At 44.0% G+C, this 21,145-nt stretch overlaps 1 protein-coding gene across 1 annotated transcript in view; it reads left to right on the top strand.

Annotated features, from left to right (window-relative positions):
* LOC128347460 (zinc finger protein 91-like) overlaps positions 1–19,481 on the top strand; it is a 31,090-nt gene extending 11,609 nt beyond the window's left edge. Inside the window, exon 4 of the mRNA XM_053302170.1 lies at positions 18,097–19,481. Coding sequence (XP_053158145.1) covers positions 18,097–19,339 — 1,243 coding nt within the window. The 3' untranslated portion in view covers positions 19,340–19,481. The remainder of the gene's footprint in view (positions 1–18,096) is intronic.
* Positions 19,482–21,145: the final 1,664 nt, after the last annotated feature.

The following is a 21,145-nucleotide window of genomic DNA, read 5'->3' as shown; positions in this document are numbered from 1 at the left end:
GATGCTCTGTCTCTGAGAGAAGAGAGTCTGGTCAGGCGGTGTAGCAAAGGCACCACTACCAGCCCACCCTCTACATTTCCTGATAGTGGAAATGACAAGGTGACCCTTGTTTTCTCACCTCCTGGGGGGATCTGGTGAATCCCATGTGCACTTGTGGTTGTGCGGGGAGGAGACCAGCATGGCTACAGGGAGGCTAGGGTTAGTGGGAAATACCTGGGGGTGAAGTGTGGGTGGGTGGGGGACCCAGGTAAAGGAGAGAACAAAAGCAGGCAAGTCAGGCTGATGGGGTGTGGGGAGCTTAGTTTAGAGGAGCAGGTTTGATCTCCCCTGCCTCTGCCCCTTTCACCCCACAGGAGTTACTTCCTATTCTCAGCAAAGCTCAATTGATTGGAATTAGTTTCAAGCTCTTTTTAATTGCCCTAAGGAGAAGGGGGCAGCTAAAGAACATTCATGAAGCGGCCTTCTGAGTCTGAACTTTGGTCCGTCTAGCTCACTAATGTCTATGCTCGCTGGCATCTGGTTTGGAGGTTTTCAGTCAGGGTTCTTTCTTTCAGGCAGATACCAGGGATTGAACCTGGGACTTCATAGAAACATAGGAAGCTGCCATATACTGAGTCAGACCATTGGTCTATCTAGCTCAGTATTGTCTTCACAGACTGGCAGCAGCTTCTCCAAGGTTGCAGGCAGGAATCTCTCTCAGCCCTAGTGAGCTAGGTAAAACATTCAGGGAAACCCACTCACATTTCTTAAAAGAGTGTGTGGTAGCCAAAAGAGTGTGGCAGGGAGTAAGCAAGCTGTTAGAGTGGCCTGATTTGGAAAAACAGACTTGGGAAGAACTAACATCGAGTTTGAGCGATGGAACCTCCTTTCGGGGTCCCAGAAAGAAACTTTCAAGGAACGGGACAGAACGGGTGCCCTCATACTAAGGAATTGGAATGTTCCCCTCCTCGTAATCAGGTTAGTAAACCTGTATGTCATTTATGCAATGCTCCTGCATAGGAATAGGGAGGGAAGATGCGACCAAGAGGTTCACGCAGATGAGACAGTACATCTCTTCTGGAAAAGTTTGTATGTTTATGGGCAAAAAGACAAGAGTATCTCTTCCAAACAGCAATGGGACAAATTGTGGAAATGGACATCGGATGTAACCCCCCCCCACCCCGATTACCTGATGTGCCTTGAAATCCCCCACCCCCGAGTTACAGTACTACCTGCATATACTTCATAACCTTGTGGGTTTCCAAATCATTGTGCGTAAATCTTTGTAGATATACCATGTACAAACAACCACTTTGTATATAATTGTGCTTTGGCAATGTACTGTATGCTTTGGTAGTTTGTTGGTTCATTAAAAAAAACCTTGTCCTATAAAAATTTTGTCCTATCTTGGAGAAATCAGGGAGGGAACTTGAAACCTCCTGCTCTTCCCAGAATGGCTCCATCCCCTGAGGGGAATAGCTTACACTGCTCACACTTCTAGTCTCCCATTCATATGCAACCAGGGTGGACCCTGCTTAGCTAAGGGGACAAGTCATGCTTGCTACCACAAGACCAGCTCTCCTCCCTGTATGAATAACCCACTGAGCTTCCACCTTTCTTGAAATGGAGCCACTGCTCATGGCTCCTGCTGCAGGATATTTCTATCTGGGGGCCAGTAAAAAAAAGTCCCTGCAGGCTGGATCTGGCCCCTGGGTCTTCTGTTGTTCAGGCCTGGTGTAGACAAGGCTTTGCTCGCCACTCTTCTGGAGAAGATAATGGGCAAGCTCCAGACTGCTCTGACCGTTGGGGAGATACATGCTCTGGAAGGTCTGCTGAGGACTGGAATTGTGGAACGGCTCAGCACCAGGTTGGGTCAATCATCAGAACATTTCTTGGCCTGTCTGTGTGACCCAGCCATGAAGGGCAATGTGGCCACTCCTGTGTCCACAGTTCCCTCTAAGCTGAGTGGCTGCTCACCCGCACAGAGAATCCTACCCCCCCTCACGCCTGGCTGTTTCAAGCCCCCATGTAGTCCCTCTTAATCTGAATGAAGATCAGCATGAGCAAGATCCTGAGCAGCAATGTAAGTTTGGGTTAACTTCCCTTCGTGCGGCTAGTCTCACCCTCTACCCAGCAACCTAACTGGTTCGGCTGCATTCCTGAGTTGCTTCCTGGTCACTCTGCATTTGAATGAAATCTCAGAGAATTGCAGACTTCGGGAAGGGAGGAAGCAAGCTGGATGGGATGGGAAGCGGAAGACTGGTTGAACTTCTCTCTCAAGGGCAGTAAAAAAACTAAACCAAACACATATCTGTTTTATTTGTTCCTCTTGTGCCTTCAGCCACTGTGTTTCTCTTCTCCCACCCAGTATGAACCGTGTGTTTGTATATGTCATCAGCCGGGGGGGGCATGGGGGGGCTCCCAAATGGGGCTGTGCGGCCCTCTTTGGGAGTAAGATCAGCCCGTGCTATGGTGGCAGCACAGACCGGAGCAACTCTCCCTGCCTTTTAAAGGCAGGGAGAGCCGCTCTGGACACGCTGCGAACCATTTCCTGTGCATTGAGTAGCGTGAAATTGAAATTGGCCTGTGCATTGGCAGCGTGGCCAGGGGCAGCTCTACCTGCTTTTAAAGGGCAGGGAGAGTTACACTGCCAATGCAGCATGGGTCGATTTTTGCATGGCCTCATTTGGGAGCGAAATCACACCCCCGCGTCTGACATCAGCCTTGTGGAACTCCACACTTTAGTTTCTGCTTTGTAGAACAACAGTCTCCAAGCGACACCATCTGGAACCTACCAGAGAAGTAGGAATGGAACCACTGGATAATAGTGTCATCCAATCCCACCTCCCTCAGGCAGTCCAGAAGGATACCATGATCGACGGTATCGAAAGCCGCAGAGAGATCCAAAAGGATCAGCAGGGTCACACTCCCTCTGTCGATAGAAAGTTGAAGATCATCCATCAGGCCAACCATGGCAGTCTCAACCCCATAGCCCACACAGAAGCCAGTTTGAAATGAGTCTAGATCAGGGATTCTCAAACTTGGGTCCTCAGGTGTTATTGGACCAACCCCCATAATCCCCAGCCTCAGTGGCCTTTGGTTGGGGATTATGGGAGTTGAAGTCCAATAACACCTGAGGACCCAAGTTTGAGAATCACTGGTCTAGATAATCTGCATCATCCAAAACTGCCAGGAGCTAAGAGGCCACCACCTGCTCAATCACCTTGCCCACCCATGGAAGATTGGAAACAGGTCTGTAATTAGCTAACTCGGAGGGATCCAATGCACGTTTCCTCAAAAGTGGTCTAATAATAGCCTCCTTACGACAAGGAGGCATCCTGCCCTCCCTCAGAGAAGCATTTATAATATTTACCAGACCCTCTCCGATAATATAATTACCAGATGAGATAAGCCAAGTTGGGCAAGGGTCAAGAGAACAGGTTGTAGGGCACACAGTCCGAAGCAGTTTGTCCACTTCCTCAGGAGTCACAAACTGAAAATGATCCAATCTAATCACATAAAAGGAGTTGCTGGACACCTCCACAGTAGACTCTGCAGCAGCTGTGGAATCCAGCTCGGCCCGAATCAGAGAGATTTTATCTGCAAAAAAAGTCATTAAAAATGTCACAGCGAGTGACCGATGGTTCCAAATTTAAATTCAAGGGGGAAGGGGTACATACTAGCCCCCTCACAACTCTAGACTACTCAGCTGGTCATGAATTTGCAGAAGCAATGCAGGCAGAAAACAACCGCTTCTTTGCTGCCCACACTGCCAGAGCATAGATCTTCAAATGTGCTCTGTGTGTTGTGCCCGATCAGACTCATGCTGAGTCTTCCTCCACTTGTGCTCTAGTTGTCTACCTCACCACTTCAGTTCCTGTAGCTCATCCGAATACCACGGGGCTGTCTTTAAAGCAGGTTGGAGAGGACGCTTAGGAGCAATTGCGTCTACCACTCTAGTGAGTTCATTATTCCATGTTTGCACCAGAGCATCAGCAGAATCACTAGCAGAGCCAACTCTTAACCCTTCCAAGGTTTCTTGGAATGCTTTCAAATCCAGTAACCCCCTCGGGTGGAACAATTTAGGTCCTCCACCCCTGCAGAGATGGGTCATGGCTGTAAGTTGCACCCTAACCAGATGGTGATCTGTCCATGACAATGGGGAGACGACAAGAGTCCCTACCCACGGAACACTACCCTGATCAGAGCAAAAGACCAAATTGAGCATGTGACCAGCATCGTGTGTTCCAGAGACCAATTGGGATAGGCCCAGAGTCATGGCCACTATGAACTCTTGAGCCGCTCCCGACAACCTGATCCCAAAATGAACATTGAACTCCCCAACCACCAACAACCTGGGCTACTCCAGTGTCAACTTAGCAACCCAGTCTGTTAGCTCAATTAGGGACTCCGCTGGGCAGTGGGACACCAGCAGAAGTCCCAATCTATCCCTGGTCCCTAGACTTAGGTACACACATTCAATATAGGACAAATTCCTGACAGGGATCCTGGTAAGGGAGATGGTATTCTTATACACCACTGCCATCCCACCTCCCCACTCACATCCTCTTACCTGTTCCACCATGGAGTAACCCTCTGGGACAAGCTGGGTCCAAACTGGACCACTAACCTCTCCCGACCTGGTCTCCATAATACATACCAAGTCAGCTTCTTCATCCATGATCAAGTCATGGACTACCTTAGATTTATTTTGAACGGACCTGGCATTATAGAGTAATAAGGTGAGTATCTGTGTGTGGTTGGCATTGCTCTCCAAGGTCAAAGAAGTAGTAGGCCTGCTGGAAGGGACAGCAGCAATTAAATTTCTGAATTCCTTTCCCCTATAACGGTCTGCTGGCCTACCAAGGCTATATCTGCTAAGCCAGTGTGGTGTAGTGGTTAGAGTGCTGGACTAGGACCAGGGAGACCCGAGTTCAAATCCCCATTCAGCCATGAAACTAGCTGGGTGACTCTGGGCTAGTCACTTCTCTCTCAGCCTAACCTACTTCACAGGATTGTTGTGAAAGAGAAACTCAAGTATGTAGTACACCGCTCTGGGCTCCTTGGAGGAAGAGCAGGATATAAATGTAATAATAATAATAATATCTTTGTTGATTCCCCACCACTGGTATAGTCTTTAAAATTTCTCCTACACACATAGCAGTGTGTGTGTGTGGCGGGGGGGGGAGATTTCTGGAGAACAAAAAATTTCCCTTACTTTGTGATATTTGAATGGCTCAAGGTATTATTTTGCTTTGACTTTCGGAAATTTCTCAAGCCAATTAATACACCCACTCCCTACTTTTCAAGGCTTTCAGCCACCTAAGCTGAAAGCTAAGCTATATCATGTGGCAGTGAGTTCCTGAACTTTATTTGTTTTTATTTTTTACATTTATATTCTGCCCTTTCTCCAAGGAGCCCAGAGCGATGTACATAGTCGCTGCCAACGTCCCTGCATGGACCTAGGGATTGAGAAAAAAACCAGAAACTTTAGAGAAGAGACAGAGGATACACTTCCAGCACTAATACACCTCCCTATCCCACCTTTATGTGAGAAGCAGAATATAAATACTTCTTAATAACACAGGTTTTCTCTCTGGAACTAATTATCAAGAGCCTAGTCCGCACTGTTTTCTGGAAAGAGTCCACCTAAGGGTTAAAGTGGAGCAATCCAATTTCCTAGAGGGGCAATAGGAATTAATTGGATAAATGAGGAAAGTCGTTTCCTGCTCCTCCCGCTTCCTTTGCAAAGTGCTTTTTGTAGCCCGTGTGGGCTGGGCTCCTCGGTTCTTCTCTTCTGAGATCTGGGGAGTCCCCACTCTCCCGTCTGTTCTGCAATGGCGGAGAAATGCAAGGTAGGCAAGGGATGTGGGGAGGCAGATAGACAGGGAAGAGAAGCCCAAGTAGTGAGTGAACGGAGAGAAAAATGCAGCTGTTTCTTGGAAGGAGCGTAGCTGCAAAGCAAGCTCTCTTTTCTCCTCTTTTATTCTCCAGGGAAGTGATTTGGACTGCTTTCATTTCGTTTTCAATCTATGTACCAGTTTTCTGCATTGCATTAACCAAGGCGCTTTACAATCCATAAACTGTAAACCACCGTCTATATTATTGACTCTTAATACAAAACAAAATTGTACCCTGAGGATTTAATACAATCCTAAAAGGTATAAGTAAACGCCATTTTAAGCCATTAACATAACAGCGGACTTCATATTGCAAAGTAACAAATTATTCTCATTTACTAATAATTTGCACCAAATTCTTCTCAGCAATAAAAACTTAAGCCCCCTAAATCTAGGCACCCCCATGTAGAGCCTCTTTAGATACAGAGCCAGCGTGGTGTAGTGGTTAGAGCGCTGGGCTAGGACCGGGAGACCCGAGTTCAAATCTCCATTCAGCCATAAAACTAGCTGGGTGACTCTGGGCCAGTCACTTCTCTCTCAGCCTAACCTACTTCACAGGGTTGTTGTGAGGAGAAACTCAAGTATGTAGTACACCGCTCTGGGCTACTTGGAGGAAGAGCAGGATATAAATGTAATAATAATAATAATTTATCTTGGGTGGCTTTAATGAAGCCAATTAATTGATCTCTTGTATTGCTAGTATTTAAACTGTGTTTGCCTGTTGCGGGCTAGCCAAAGTATCTTACAATCAAAAGCGCAAGAAAATAACAAAAAAGAGATCAAAACAGTAACCCAGATGGCTGCGTAGTGGTGAGGAATCCTCCTATCAGTTGCTGGAGAGAAACGTTGTTCTTTTTCTTTGCTTAACTACTGAAGAACAACGTGATTGGCTAATCACTTAGTTACCAGGGGCGTAACAAGGCTGGAGTGGGCCCAGAGACAACATTTTAAAATGGGCCGCTCGCTGATACACACACACACTTCACAATATATAGTCATGTGACTTGCCTCTGGGGGCCCCTCGAGGCGTGGGGGCCCCCAGGCAGCCGCCTCCCCTTGCCTAATAGTAGTTACGCCCCTGTTAGTTACCTAATAATTCTACTTGGGAGTTTGATCCAAAAGCCTGTTTAACCCCAACTGGGCTAACGGGAGCAATTTTAGCCCAGATACCAGCCATTATCCCTAACAACAAAGCTCATGTTGTTTTCCTAAGAACTGTTGGTTTTAAGCATCTGAAAAGTTGGAGCAGGGACAGAGGGATGAAAGGGAGGCCTAGGGCTGCGGGGTTGTGCGAACAGGAGGAGTTATTTGAGCAAGCAACTGGTGGGGCTTCTCCATTGTGTGATCTCCCCTGCTCCCCCCATATTGGTGGGTTCACAGTCCTTGTGGGAAGGAGTTTTCCCCTCCCAACACAACTTTGCCGGCTGCTCCTTGGCACAGAGCCTAGTTTATCCTGCAGTTTTAATGCTCACCTGCCTTTTCTGCAAGGGGAAGCCTGGTAACTAGCTGGAGTCATGCAGATTTGCTAGGGAAAAATCATCAAGGAGGAGAGAGATGTTCCCAGTCACACTGCCCTCAGGGGGTTTCTTTGCCCCATTCCTCTTTTAATCTCTTGCTTAGGATTCTTTTATTTTCTTCTTCTTTTTTTTTTGCTGTTTCAGGTGCAGAGGCCATCAGAAGCAGAGATGCCTTTCCCTCAGGCTGCATTGGACTCTGGCCAGAGCCCACCATTCAGGGGGATTTTACAGGAGGGTAACCGGGGTTCCACCTCATCAGGTAAGGATTCATAGCTAATATTTCCACTTATACGTGAGGGAGGGAGGCCATCCGTGGCCCTGATTTTATGCCCTCTTGAGTCCCTTTCTTTTGGGCAGGGTGGGCAGTAGATTTTTTTTCTCTTCCCCACCCAGTCCAAAACTTCATCATGCTCTATCACTTAATTTAAAAAAAAAAAACACAACAAAGAACTTAACACTCATTTGTTAGAGAGACCTTTGTTTAGAGTGTCTTTTACTGCAGTCTGATGGGTTTTAAATTTTTAATTGGGTCCATGTTAGTTGATTTGTTAATTTTTTTATACTGTCTAGTGCTTATCTGTTTTACTATTTTGCTTTTAGCTGTGCCCTGTTTGTTGTTTTATTTGTTGTGAGTCACCCCAAGCAATATTGCACTGGAGGGGTGGGATATAAATGTTATAGATAAATGAAAGCATGGATTCCTTCCTCTCCCCACACACACACACTCACCCCTCTCTTGGGGCATTGCAAGGTACTTAAAAATCTTGGGCCCATGCCCATGATTTCCCTCCATTTTGATAATAAAAAGGGTTTAAAGGTTTTAGGCTTCAAATCACCAGGGCATCCTGATTATATCTGGCATGTTTTGGCCAGGAGTGTTGTCAGGGTCTTGTGAGAACTGGTTCCCTGGACACAGTAATTGATTATTTTCAGATTTCCTTTCTCTTCCCAACCGCTACTGGTGGTGGCAGCCTTGCCACTGTATGGAATGAGGGGAGCGGGCACTGTACTACATTGTCCCTCAATCTGCTTGTGGGTGGGGGGGGCAGTGCAGCTGTGCAATTTTTAAACTGTTTTTGGAGGGAGGATATCACTACTTTAGGGGAAAGGGTTATCCACCTCCTCTTCTTGCTTCATCCCTGCCACTGAAACTTGCATTTCAGTTGTGCGCAAAGTCAACATGAAGAGAGGTCCCCCGCCCCGCAAAAGTGAAAAAAAATACAGCTTGTATCTAAATAATAAATCATTGATTTCCTATTTGTTTCATTTTCCTACATCTTCCCATAATTTGTTGCATCCTTCATAGGTAGTGGAATTATGTTGATGATGCATTCTCAGCCGTCTCTTCATCGTGGTGGAATGGGGAAAGTGTCAATACGAGCAGATCAGGTAGGAGAGGAGGACAAGGAACGGACAGATTCCCCCTGGCATATCCCCCTGACCCTGAAAGAATCGCTCTTTCCTTTTGGCTGTTGTCAAAGCTGCCTGCTATGAAGGGTGTGAAGGCTATTTGTTCAGGCTTGAACACTGCTAACTAAGCAAAGAAGCACCTTTTTAAAGTGGCGCGTCTCTTACATTTAGCAGGCGGAGAACAACTGGCCTTCTCCAACCCTAGCACAGCATCCTTCCAATGGTGCTTGTTGGTGCCTACCTTGTGATTCTTTTTAGATTGTGAGCCCTTTTGAGACAGGGGGCTAGCTTTGTTTTTTCTACGTAAACCACTTTGGAAACTTTTGTTGAAAAGTGGTATATAAATAGTAGTAACTGGGCAATATTTCGCAGGAAGAGACCATTTAAGATAGACATTGATAAAACTAGAGGGGTTTGGAGGGGGAGCACCAAAGGTGATGAGGGGTCTGAAAACCAAGTCTTTTGAGGAATTGTTGAAGGAGCTGAGTGTGTTTAGCCAGGGGGAAAGAAGACGGAGAGAGATGATAGCTGTCTTCAAATATAGGAAGCTGCCATATACCGAGTCAGACCCTTGGTCCATCTAGCTCAGTATTGTCCACACTGACTGGCAGCAGCTCTCCGCGGTTTCTGGCAGGAATCCCTGTTACAGTAGAGACCAGTGTTTCCTGCATCTTTCTTGTAGGATTGTGGTCCTTTAAAAAAAAATTTGCTATGTGAGCTGCTCTGGATTTTTTTTTAAAGGGGTATAATAAATGTAAATATAATATATATAATAAATAATGTAAATATAATAAATTTTCTTAATAACCCTGCAGGAAAACATCCCCCATTGTTCTCACACCATTTCACCTTAACAACCCTTTTGAACTTGTTCTTAGTTAGGGAAGAACTGGTATGTGAACTGCGAGGAGAAAATGTTTTCTTCTTCTCCTTCAGGATCTGGTGACTTTTGAGGAGGTGGCTGTGCATTTCAGTGAGGAGGAGTGGGCTCTGCTGGATCGGGATCAAAGAGCCCTGCACGGGGAAGTCATGGAGGAGAATTTTGAAATGGTGGCCTCTCTGGGTAAGACTCCCCCTCTTTCTTTTGGCTGATAAAATTGATTTTGAAATTACTAAAAATATATTGCTTTTTGTTTCATCTCGCATCTCACATCTCTTTCTAGCTTTGCAGGAAGAATACATTTTAGTAAATATATTTGTTAAAATGTTTTTGTAATGTGCTTTCCAACAGAGTCTGAGTGAGTGGAGTTTGAGTGAACAGCAGGTGTCTGAGAGTGGCGGTTTGTTTTTCAGTGGAGCAGAATAGTTGAAAATACGCAGTTGGTGAGAGAAATCTGGCTGATTACCTCAATTGGAGCCCGGTGCCTAGAACGCCAAGGCTGTCATTCTCAAACTTGTACAAGTCATCCAGTGTGGTGCAGTAGTTAGACTAGCAGAGCAGGACCTGAAGGCGGGGAGGGGCTACAGCTCAGTGGGAGAGCATCCTAGCAAGTGTCTGCCAGTCAATGTTGATTTTATTTATTTATTTATCTATTTATTTATTTAACATATTTTTTTAATACCACCCAAAACGTGCATCATGTTGACAATACTCGGGAGCAGAGCTGTAATTGTGTGCACACAGGTTCCAAGAACCACAGCTGTCGTTGTGCTTGCCGCGATAGGCCTCACCTCACCTCTCCTCTCCCTGCTGTGTTTGGGGCACCCCTTTTCTCCCCACTACATATGTGGTGGTGTCGGCAGCTGCAGCCACTTCCCTGAAGGAGCAACCCCAAGTAGGCTGTCCTGTCCCAAGTATCTTTAATATATGTTTGTACTTGGAGAACTGAAGGTTTTAAAAATTGCTCTATGTAGGATGACATGGGCTCAAAAACCGAATTAGAACCAGATACTATAGGACGGCCTGGTGGATTGGTCAAATTTTTATGTATCTTGGGAAGAGTATAAAAGATAGGAACCCTGGAATGTGCGTTAATCAAAAAGTTAGCTAATCTATCTGAAATATCCCCCATCATTTGAGCTTCATTGACTACAATTTTAATAAATCTTTGAAGGAGGATGTAGACCGATCTGCCAACTGAGTGTTGATTTCTAAATCATACCTGTCCCGGTCCTGAATAACCAAGGCTCCCCCTTTGTCCGCAGGCTTAATAATTATGCTTTCATCACTGGACAAATTTTGAACAGCTTTCTGTTCCTCCCTTGTTAGGTTCCCATGTTTAAACTTTATAAATCTTTGTTGTTCGTTCATTTTGTGTATATCGTTTTTTTACTTCACTCATGAAAACAGTGAATGCCGGATGTTCAGGATGAGGAATAAATTGTGATTTGGGTCTAAATTGATCCTAATCAGGTTCCTGACTATCTCCAAACATTATACGTAATTTTATGAGTCTCTCCAATTTAAACAAATCCACCTCTAATTTAAATTCATCATGAAAAGATGATGGAACAAAAGAAAGTCCTAAATTTAGAACTTTATATTCTATTGGAGAGAGAATTCTGTTACTTACATTAATTACTATGTTTTCCTCCTGGCTGATGGGCGTAGTCTTTTGTGAAAAAAGTTATCATTAAATGGGAGTTTTGAAGCACGTTCCAAACGTGGTCTTCTACCCATAGGAACATTGTCCTCCAAATTAGCATCAGATGAGCCCTCCAATTCCGAAAAATCTGATTCCGAATAACTTATAGGTTCACACCATCTAACTGACTTTCTAGTGGGAGTCTTGCGATCCCCCCAGTGATAAGCCTGAAGAACATAATTGTTTCTGGTGGCTTCAACGAATATGAAAGTCATCCATTCCCGCTGTGTGGAATTAAGAGCTTATGCAAGAATTGTACTGTATTCATGTTAAGGCTAACACTTGGAGGTCTTAGGAGAGGAGAGCTGGTCTTGTGATAGCAAGCATGACTTATCCCCTTAGTTAAGCAGGGTCCACCCTGGTTGCATATGAATGGGAGACTTGATGTACAGGTGAAACTCGGAAAATTAGAATATCGTGCAAAAGTCCATTAATTTCAGTAATGCAAATTAAAAGGTGAAACTGATATATGAGACAGACGCATTACATGCAAAGCGAGATAAGTCAAGCCTTAATTTGTTATAATTGTGATGATCATGACAAGGATTGTAGAATAGAACAATATTGGACCTCTGAAAAGTATACAGTGTACTGTGCTTGACTGGCCAGCAAACACACCTGACCTGACCCCATAGAGAATCTATGGGGCATTGCCAAGAAAAGGATGAGAGACATGAGACCAAACAATGCAGAAGAGCTGAAGGCCGCTAATGAAGCATCCTGGTCTTCCATAACACCTCATAAGTGCCACAGGCTGATAGCATCCATGCCACGCTGCATTGAGGCAGTAATTGCTGCAAAATGGGCCCAAACCAAGTACTGAATACATATGCATGCTTATACTTTTCGGAGGTCCGATATTGTTCTATTCTACAATCCTTGTCTTCTTGGTTCAGTGTAATATTCTAATTTTCTGGGATTGTGGATTTGGGGTTTTCATGAGCTGTACGCCATGATCATCATAATTATAACAAATTAAGGCTTGACTTATCTCGCTTTGCATGTAATGCATCTGTCTCATATATCAGTTTCACCTTTTAATGTGCATTACTGAAATTAATGGACTTTTGCACGATATTCTAATTTTCCGAGTTTCACCTGTATGAGCACTGTAGGATAATTCCCCTTGGAGGATGGAGCCATTCTGGGAAGAGCAGAAGGTTCCTGGTTCCAAGGGTTCTGTGAAGAGCATCTAGGTTCCAAGTTCTCTCTCTGGCATCTCCAAGATAGGGCTGAGAGAGATTCCTGCCTACAACCTTGGAGAAGCCACTGCCAGTCTGGGTAGACAATACTGAGCTAGATGGACCTATGGTCTGACTCGGTATATGGCAGCTTCCTATGTTCCTATGTCATTCACACATTCAAAAACTGTCTTGGGAGCTGTGTATGCTCCCAGTTTTTCTTTGTGCGGAACAGTGTTCTCTCATCTTTTCCATCTTTGTGTGGAATGAGTTTTGTTCTGGGCGGCAGTATCAAGGCAATCTGTGCATTCAGAGTGGGATCTTCCTGATTCAACCTGAGTGGGATCTAAAATTAACTGAGCAAACATCAAAAAATGTGTAAGGGCATGCACATGTTCTCGCCTTAGAGGAAGCAGGTAGTAGGAAAACCTGGGTAGCTTTTTCCTCCTACCTTACTTCCACACAATCGCTTCTACCCAGGTTTTCCTCTTACCTTGCTTCCACACAACCAAAAATTGGGAGTACATACAGCTCCCAAACCCAAGTAGAACACAGTTTTTGAATGTGTGAATGACCTCTTGTGCTAGCACGTGACACCAATGTCCTTGTGCTTCTAGCAGCTCATTTCAACAGAATGAGTACTGAAAAGTTGTGGATGAAGGCGGGTACATCAACAAAGTCAAAGTATAGTCTTGTGCATGCCATCTTGTTGCATTAAACTGCAAAATTTAGCTCAGTACACATTTTCGCACAATCGAATTGAGGACAAAAACACAGCAAACTTTGCACAATCAAACTTTAAGACAATGGGTAGACCAGCTTCTCATTAAAAATGTCACCAAAATTGCTCTTTTCATGAAAGTGATTCCTGACTAGAGGCAAGTCTTTTGGTTCTGTGGGTTGTGGTAACCCCGGGCTTACTTTGGGGTGTGCAGTACTACTACTACTACTATGGATATTTATATACTGCTTTTCAACCAAAGTTCTCAAAGTGGTTTACACAATAAAAATGAATAAATACATAAACAACATGGTCCCCTATCCCCAAAGGGCTCGCAATCTAAAAAGAAACATCTAAACCTAAAAAGACATAGACCAGCAACAGCCACTGGAGGGATGCTGTGTTAGGGTTGAATAGGGCCAGTTGTTCTCCCTCTGCTAAATATAAGAGGATCACCACTTTAAAAGGTATCTCTTTGCTCAGTTAGCAGGGTCCGGTTAGGGGACTATTTACACTAGTTCCTTGCTCACGTAAACATATACTGGATATTTTTGAGAGGGGAATAGGCCGTCTGTTCGGCAATGTCCTGTGCAGAAATAATGTATTGGGTCAGACACTATGCTATTACAAGTTGTAAGGGAGAATCTTCTGGTGGTGAGGATATGTAGCTTATGGTAGCACAAGGCTTGCTTTGTTTCTCATATAACTTATAGGTTGCTATGGCGAACTGGGACAGGGTTTCTTGACCTGAACCTCCTTTAGGTTTGTTAAAAATCCTCCAGTTAGCGCTTCCACCAGTCTCCTATGAGACAAAAGTAACTTTAAAATCTTTCCTGAGAACTCAAAATATAGCAGAATGCCTTAAACCTCTTTAAAGAGTTTGTAGCCAGAGTAGGCACACAGGGAGACACAATGGAGTACATTTCCAGCCCAGATAAAGTTTAAAACAATCAAAATCTAGTTTATTAAAGTAGATATAAAAAGCAGGACAGTTTACAGGCAAACAAGGCAAAATGGTTTAAAGGCAAAATGCACAAGGGAAGAGGATCGCCAAGGAAGTCTAACACAGACACTTTCAAGTTCAGAAGAGGAAGTGTCTCTGAAATGAGGAGTTTGGTGAAAAGAAAACTGAAAGGGAAAATCAGGAGAGTCACCTTGCTCCAGAGTGCATGGAGTTTATTTAATACCACAATAATAAAAGCCCAGTTAGAATATATACCAAAAGGGAGGAGGGGTACCACCAAATCTGGGAAGATACCAGCATGGCTAATAGGTAAGGAAGCTATAAAGGAGAAGAAGACTTTCTTCAGAAATTGGAAGGCCTGCCCAAATGAAGAGAACAGAAAGGAACACAAACTTTGGCAAAAGAAGTGCAAGGAGACAATAAGGGAGGCGAAAAGAGAGTTTGAGGATCATTTAGCTAAAAGCATCAGGGGGAATAACAAAAACTTCTTTAAATACATCAGAAGCAGGAAACTTGCCAGGGAGGTGGTTGGAGCGTTAAACAATGAGGGAGTGAAAGGGATTATTAAGGAGGATATGGAGGTTGCAGAGAAGCTATATGAGAAGGACAGAGGCTAGAAAACTGAGTCAGAGAGGGGTGATGAGAGTGGCAAAATTTGCTGCTGCTCCTCATACTTTGCTGCCGAAGGTAAGTGCCTACTTTGCTTCTCATTAAATCCACCATTGTCTAAACTGTCTGGAAAAATGAAAAATTAATGAATTGCCGGGGCCAGATGGCATCCACCCAAGAGTCCTTAAAGAACTCAAATGTGAAATTGCTGACCTCCTTGCAGAAATATATAGCGTATCCCTACAATCAGGCTCTGTACTGGAGGACTCGTAGATAGCCAGTGTAACACCAGTTTTCAAAAAGGGATTCAAGGGGAGATGTGGGAAATTACAGATGAGTTAGTTTAGCGTCTGTTCCAGGCAAATTGATAGAAAAGCATTCTCAAGGATAAAATTGTTAAGCACATAGAAGAACAGGCCCTGTTGGGGGGAAACCAGCATGGCTTCTGCAAAGGTAAATCTTGCCTCACTAAACTTCTGGAGTTCTTTGAGAATGTCAACAGATGTGTGGATAAAGGTGATCCAGTTGACATAGTATACCCGGACTTCTAAAAGGCTTTCGACAAACTTCTTCATCAAAGACTCTTGAAAAAATTTGACATCATAAGATAAGGGGACAGGTTAGCTTAACGTCTGTTTTGGAGCTCCTCACAATCCGTTTTGGATTTCACTACCCAAAAGAGTTTGGTATCATCTGCAAATGTGGCCACCTCGCTGCTTAACAGGCCAGTTAGCTTAACGTCCGTTCCAGGCAAATTGATGGAAAGCATCCTCAAGGATAAAATTGTAAAGCACATAGAAGAACAGGCCCTGCTGGGAGTGAACCAGCATGACTTCTGCAAAGGTAAATCTTGCCTCACCAACCTTTTTGAGAATGTCAACAAGTCTGTGGATCAAGGTGATCCAGTTGACATAGTATACCTGGACTTCCAAAAATCTTTTGACAAAGTTCCTCATCAAAGACTCCTGAAAAAACTTAGCAGTCATGGGATAAGGGGACAAGTACATGTGTGGATTGCTAACTGGTTGAAAGACAGGAAACAGAGGGTAGGAATAAATGGAGAATTTTCACAATGGAGGGAAGTAAGAAGTGGGGTCCCCAGGGATCTGTACTGAGACTGGTGCTTTTTAACTTACCTGTATTCATAAATGATCTAGAAGCAGGAGTAAGCAGTGATGTGGCCACATCTGCAGATGATCCTAAACTCTTTCGGGTAGTGAAATCCAAAATGGATTGGGAGGAGCTCCAAAAGGATCTCTCCAAACTGGGGGAGTGGGAGACAAAGTGGCAAATGCGCTTCAATGTTGGGAAGTGTGAAGTGAAGCACATTGGAACGAAAAACATCAACTTCAAGTATACGTTGATGAGATTTGAGTTGTTGGTGACTGACCAGGAGAGGGATCTTGGGGTCATGGTGGATAGCTCGTTGAAAGTGTCTACTCAATGTGCGGCAGCTGCGTAAAAGGCCAATTCCATGCTAGGGATCATTAGGAAGGGGACTGAAAATCAAACGGCTAATATAATGCCCTTATACAAAACTATGGTGTGACCACACTTGGAGTACTGCGCACAATTCTGGTCACCACATCTTAAAAGGGACATTGTAGAACTGGAAAAGGTGCAGAAGAGGGCAACCAAGATGATCAAGGGCCTAGAGCACCTTTCTTATGAGGCAAGACTACAACACCTGGGGCTTTTTAGTTTAGAAAAAAGACTGCGGGAAGACATGATAGAGGTCTATAAAATCATGCATGGTGTGGAGAAAGTGGATAGAGAGAAATTCTTCTCCCTCTCCCATAACACTAGAACCAGGGGACATCCCATGAAATTGATTGCTGGGAAATCTAGAACCAACAAACGGAAGTACTTTTTCACACAACGCATAATCCACTTGTAGAATTCTCTGCCACAAGATGTGACAGCCAACAACCTGGATGGCTTTAAGAAGGGTTTGGATAACTTCATGGAGGAGAGGTCTGTCAATGGCTACTAGTCGGAGGGCTGTGGGCCACCTCCAGCCTCAAAGGCAGGATGCCTCTGAGTACCAGTTGCAGGGGAGTAACAGCTGGAGAGAGGGCATCCATGAAGTTATCCAGACCCCTCTTAAAGCCATCCAGGTTGTTGGCTGTCACCACATCTTGTGGCAGAGAATTCCACAAGTGGATTATGCGTTGTGTAAAAATATACTTCCCCTTGGAGATAGGCAAAATATCCTGGCAAACATCATCCTAGTATCTGTGGTTCAGATACTCATTTCAAAAGCTTAAAATCTCCCCGTGATTGTAGCAGGTTTTAAAACAATAGAAGCAATCATTTGGAGCCTTTTCTGGCCCAGGGAGACACACAAAGATCACCTGATTCCTGCAGGGATGTCAAACTGTGGCCCTCCTGCAGATGTTGGCCTACAACTCCCATCATCCTTGGCTACTGGCCATTGTTATTGGGGATGTTGGGAGTTGTAGGCCAACAACAGCTGGAGGGCCACAGTTTGACACCCCTGGGAGAGACAAGAAATCCACATAACAGCCAGGCCAACCCAAAATGGCTTTTAGAATTGAGAGAAGTTCTAATATGAAACTTGAATGAGTTTTTGGGCTGAACAAAGGCCCATTCCTTTACAGTTGCTGAATCAGTATAAGACAGCTTCCTATGTTTCTAGGCTCTTGTTGTTCCTCCACTGTCAGAACAGTTAACTGGGAGTCTTTGATCTGAAGTTCCTTTTCTCTCCTATCTTACCATTTTTTTCTCTTCATTCCAGCCATTGAAATTTGGGAGAGTGGGAATGAGGAAAAACCTCATGGAGGATTGATGGGAGATGGCACGCGTATAAAGAGGGAACCTCAGAGAATAAAAACTGAAGCAAAAGAGAAGAGGAGAAATGGATCGTTTACTTCTCAGCATGGTGACTTCCATGGAAGCAGAATCAAAAAAACAATGAGCAAAGGAACAAAAAGAAGTCTGGGCCGTGTTCATAGGGAAAGCTTTGGTTTTGAATCAAACCTTGCACCTCAATGGAAAAGGCATGTAGAGGAGAAACCATATAAATGCTTAGAATGTGGAAAGAGCTTTAGTTGGAGTAGACAGCTTACTGTACACCGAAGCAGTCACACAGAAAAACCATATAAATGCCAGGAGTGTGGAAAGAGCTTTGATCGAAATGACACTCTTACCATACATCGCAGCATTCACACAGGGGAGAAACCATATAAATGCCAGGAGTGTGGGAAGAGCTATGGTAGGACTAGACACCTTACTGAACATCTAAGAATCCACACAGGGGAGAAACCATATAAATGCTTGGAATGTGGAAAAAGTTTTAGTAGCAGTAGACAGCTTACTGCACACCAAAGAACTCACACAGATGAAAAACCATATAAATGCCAGGAGTGTGGAAAGAGCTTCCGTCGAAATGACACTCTTACCATACATCGCAGAATTCACACAGGAGAGAAACCATATGATTGTTTGCACTGTGGGAAGCGCTTCTGTTCAAGCACACATCTTGCAAAACATAAAAGAACTCATACAGGGGTGAAACCATATGAGTGCTTGGAGTGTGGAAAGAACTTCAGGCTAAGGGGAAGTCTTACTACACATCAAAAAACCCACACTGGGTTGAAACCATATAAATGCTTGGAATGTGGAAAGAGCTTTGCACAGCGTAGTAAACTTAATATGCATAGAAGAAAGCACACTGGGGAGAAACCATATAATTGTGTGGAATGTGGAAAAAGCTTCCCTCGACCTGACTACTTTACTAAACATCAAAGGAACCACAGAGCAGATAAACAATATAAATGCTTGGAGTGTGGAAAGAGTTTCAGCCGTAATGAATATTTTACTGTACATCAACGAAGCCACACTGGAGAGAAACCATTTAAATGCTCACACTGTGGAATGAGCTTCAGTGCGCGTGGATACTTAGCAAAACATAAAAGAACGCACACAGAGGAGAAACGGTATCATTGCTTTGAGTGTGGCAAGAGCTTCAGTCGATCTGATTCAGTTATTGTACATCAGAGGAGTCATACAGGGGAGAAACCCTATAAATGCCAGGAGTGTGGCAAGAGCTTCTACAGCAATGGAAGACTTCGAAGCCATGAGAAAATCCACACTAAAGAGAAACCATACAAATGTCTAGAATGTGGAAAATTTTTTAGTCAGAACACTGCCCTCACTTCACATCAAAGAATACACACTGGGGAGAAACCATATAATTACTTAGAGTGCGGAAAGAGCTTCCGTGAATCTAGCTATTTTACTGTACATCAAAGGATTCACACAGGGGAGAAACCATATACATGCTTGGAGTGTGGAAAGAGCTTCAGGGGACGAGGATATCTGGCTAGACATCAAAAGAGTCACACTGGGGAGAAGCCACATAAATGCATGGATTGTGGGAAGGCCTTCAGCCGCAGGGTCTCCCTCGCATCACATCAAAGAACCCACTCTGGTGATTCACGCTGCACATGAACTCCAGGGAAAGAGCCACATTAATCTGTGGAAAAACCAGCAAAGAATCCTGTGGTACCTTAAAAACCTACATTTTTATTTTGATTTGTGTTGTTGCGGGAAGATGTGAATTGGTAATAAAAAGGAGTCTTGTTCATGAAAAGTAATGGTTTGCTGTGGTACTTCAATGGTATAGCATTATTATTATTATTATTATTTTACATTTATATCCCGCTCTTCCTCCAAGGAGCCCAGAGCGGTGTACTACATACTTGAGTTTCTCTTTCACAACAACCCTGTGAAGTAGGTTAGGCTGAGAAAGAAGTGACTGGCCCAGAGTCACCCAGCTAGTTTTATGGCTGAATGGGGATTTGAACTCGGGTCTCCCCGGCCCTAGTCCAGCACTCTAACCACTATACCACGCTGGCTCTCTAGCATTGATCCAGCCACCCACACCCTTAAAGTGCTACAGAGCAGAGTTATCCACTGAATACCTCCAGCATCAAGCATTTCATGAACCTTTAGTTTGACAATGTGTTTACTTACTTAGGTACATTTCTATCCCACTCTTCCTTCAAGGAGCCCAGAGCAGTGTACATGCTTATGGTTATCATCACAACCACCCTGAGAGATAGGTTAGGCTGAGAGATAAGTGACTAGCCCAGTCGTCCAGTGAGTTTCATGGCGGAATGGAGATTTGAACTCTGTTCTCCCCATTCCTAATACAACACTCTAACCACTACACAACTGAAAAGACTTTGCAGGAGTGAACACATATCCCTTTTATTTTTTAAATAAAGAGTGTGAACTCCAGAAAGGCAATTCTCCACTCTGTTACAGAGTGGCAGGAAAATACTCCATTTGGTGCTTTCTTACATCCTGGTAGCTATACTTTCCTCATGTGGTTCTTTTGTATTGAATGTGTTTCAGTTGTGCAGCTGGAGGATATGGACAAGATCCTCAGTAATGTCAAGGGAGCCTCGTGCACTCTTGACTTGTGTTATGAGCCACAGGCCTAGTTTCTGTTTGCAATTGACTCTCTACCTCAGGCATTACCATGGGTCTGATCCACCTGTGCCCAGGCTGTTTGATTGAGGCTGTGAACTCGCACCTTTTGCCTTAGCTTACCTTATACACACGTGGACAAATGTGTTGGTACCCCCTCCACAAAAAAAGAACTCACAATTGTCTCTGAAATAACTTGAAATTGACAAAAGTAATTGGCACCCATAATTGTTTATTCTGCATTTAACAAAAATCAGACGTTTTAGTTTTGATGCAACAGAATATTTCAAATAATAACACAAATGAAAATGGCATGGACAAAAATGACTCTTAACCTAATATTTTGTTTGTTATTTCTCTTTGTAAACCACCCTGAGCATTTTTTGAAGGGTGGTATAGAAATCGAATTATTATTATTATTATTATTATTATTATTATTATTATTAATAATAATAATAATTTTGTTGCACAACCTTTAGAGGCAATCGCTGCAAACAAGCAATTCCTGTAGCTCTCAGTGAGACTTCTGCACCTGTCAACAGGTAGTTTGGCCCACTCTTTCTGAGCAAACTGCTCCAGCTGTGTCAGGTTTGAAGGGTGCCTTCTCCAGACTGCATGTTTCAGTTCTTTCCATAGATGTTCGAAAGGATTCAAATCAGGGCTCATAGAAAGCCACTTCAGAATAGTCCAATGTTTTGTTCTTAGCCATTCTTGGGTGCTTTTAGCTGCGTGTTTTGGGTCATGATCCTGTTGGAGGACCCATGACCTGCGACTGAGATAGAGCTTTCTGACACTAGGCAGTACATTTTGCTCTATAAAGGC

The sequence above is a fragment of the Hemicordylus capensis genome, chromosome 2, assembly GCF_027244095.1.
Source record: "Hemicordylus capensis ecotype Gifberg chromosome 2, rHemCap1.1.pri, whole genome shotgun sequence".
In the NCBI taxonomy this organism is placed as follows: domain Eukaryota; kingdom Metazoa; phylum Chordata; class Lepidosauria; order Squamata; family Cordylidae; genus Hemicordylus; species Hemicordylus capensis.
The sequence above is the reverse complement of the archived record's forward strand: the minus strand, read 5'-3'. Positions and strand labels throughout refer to the sequence as shown.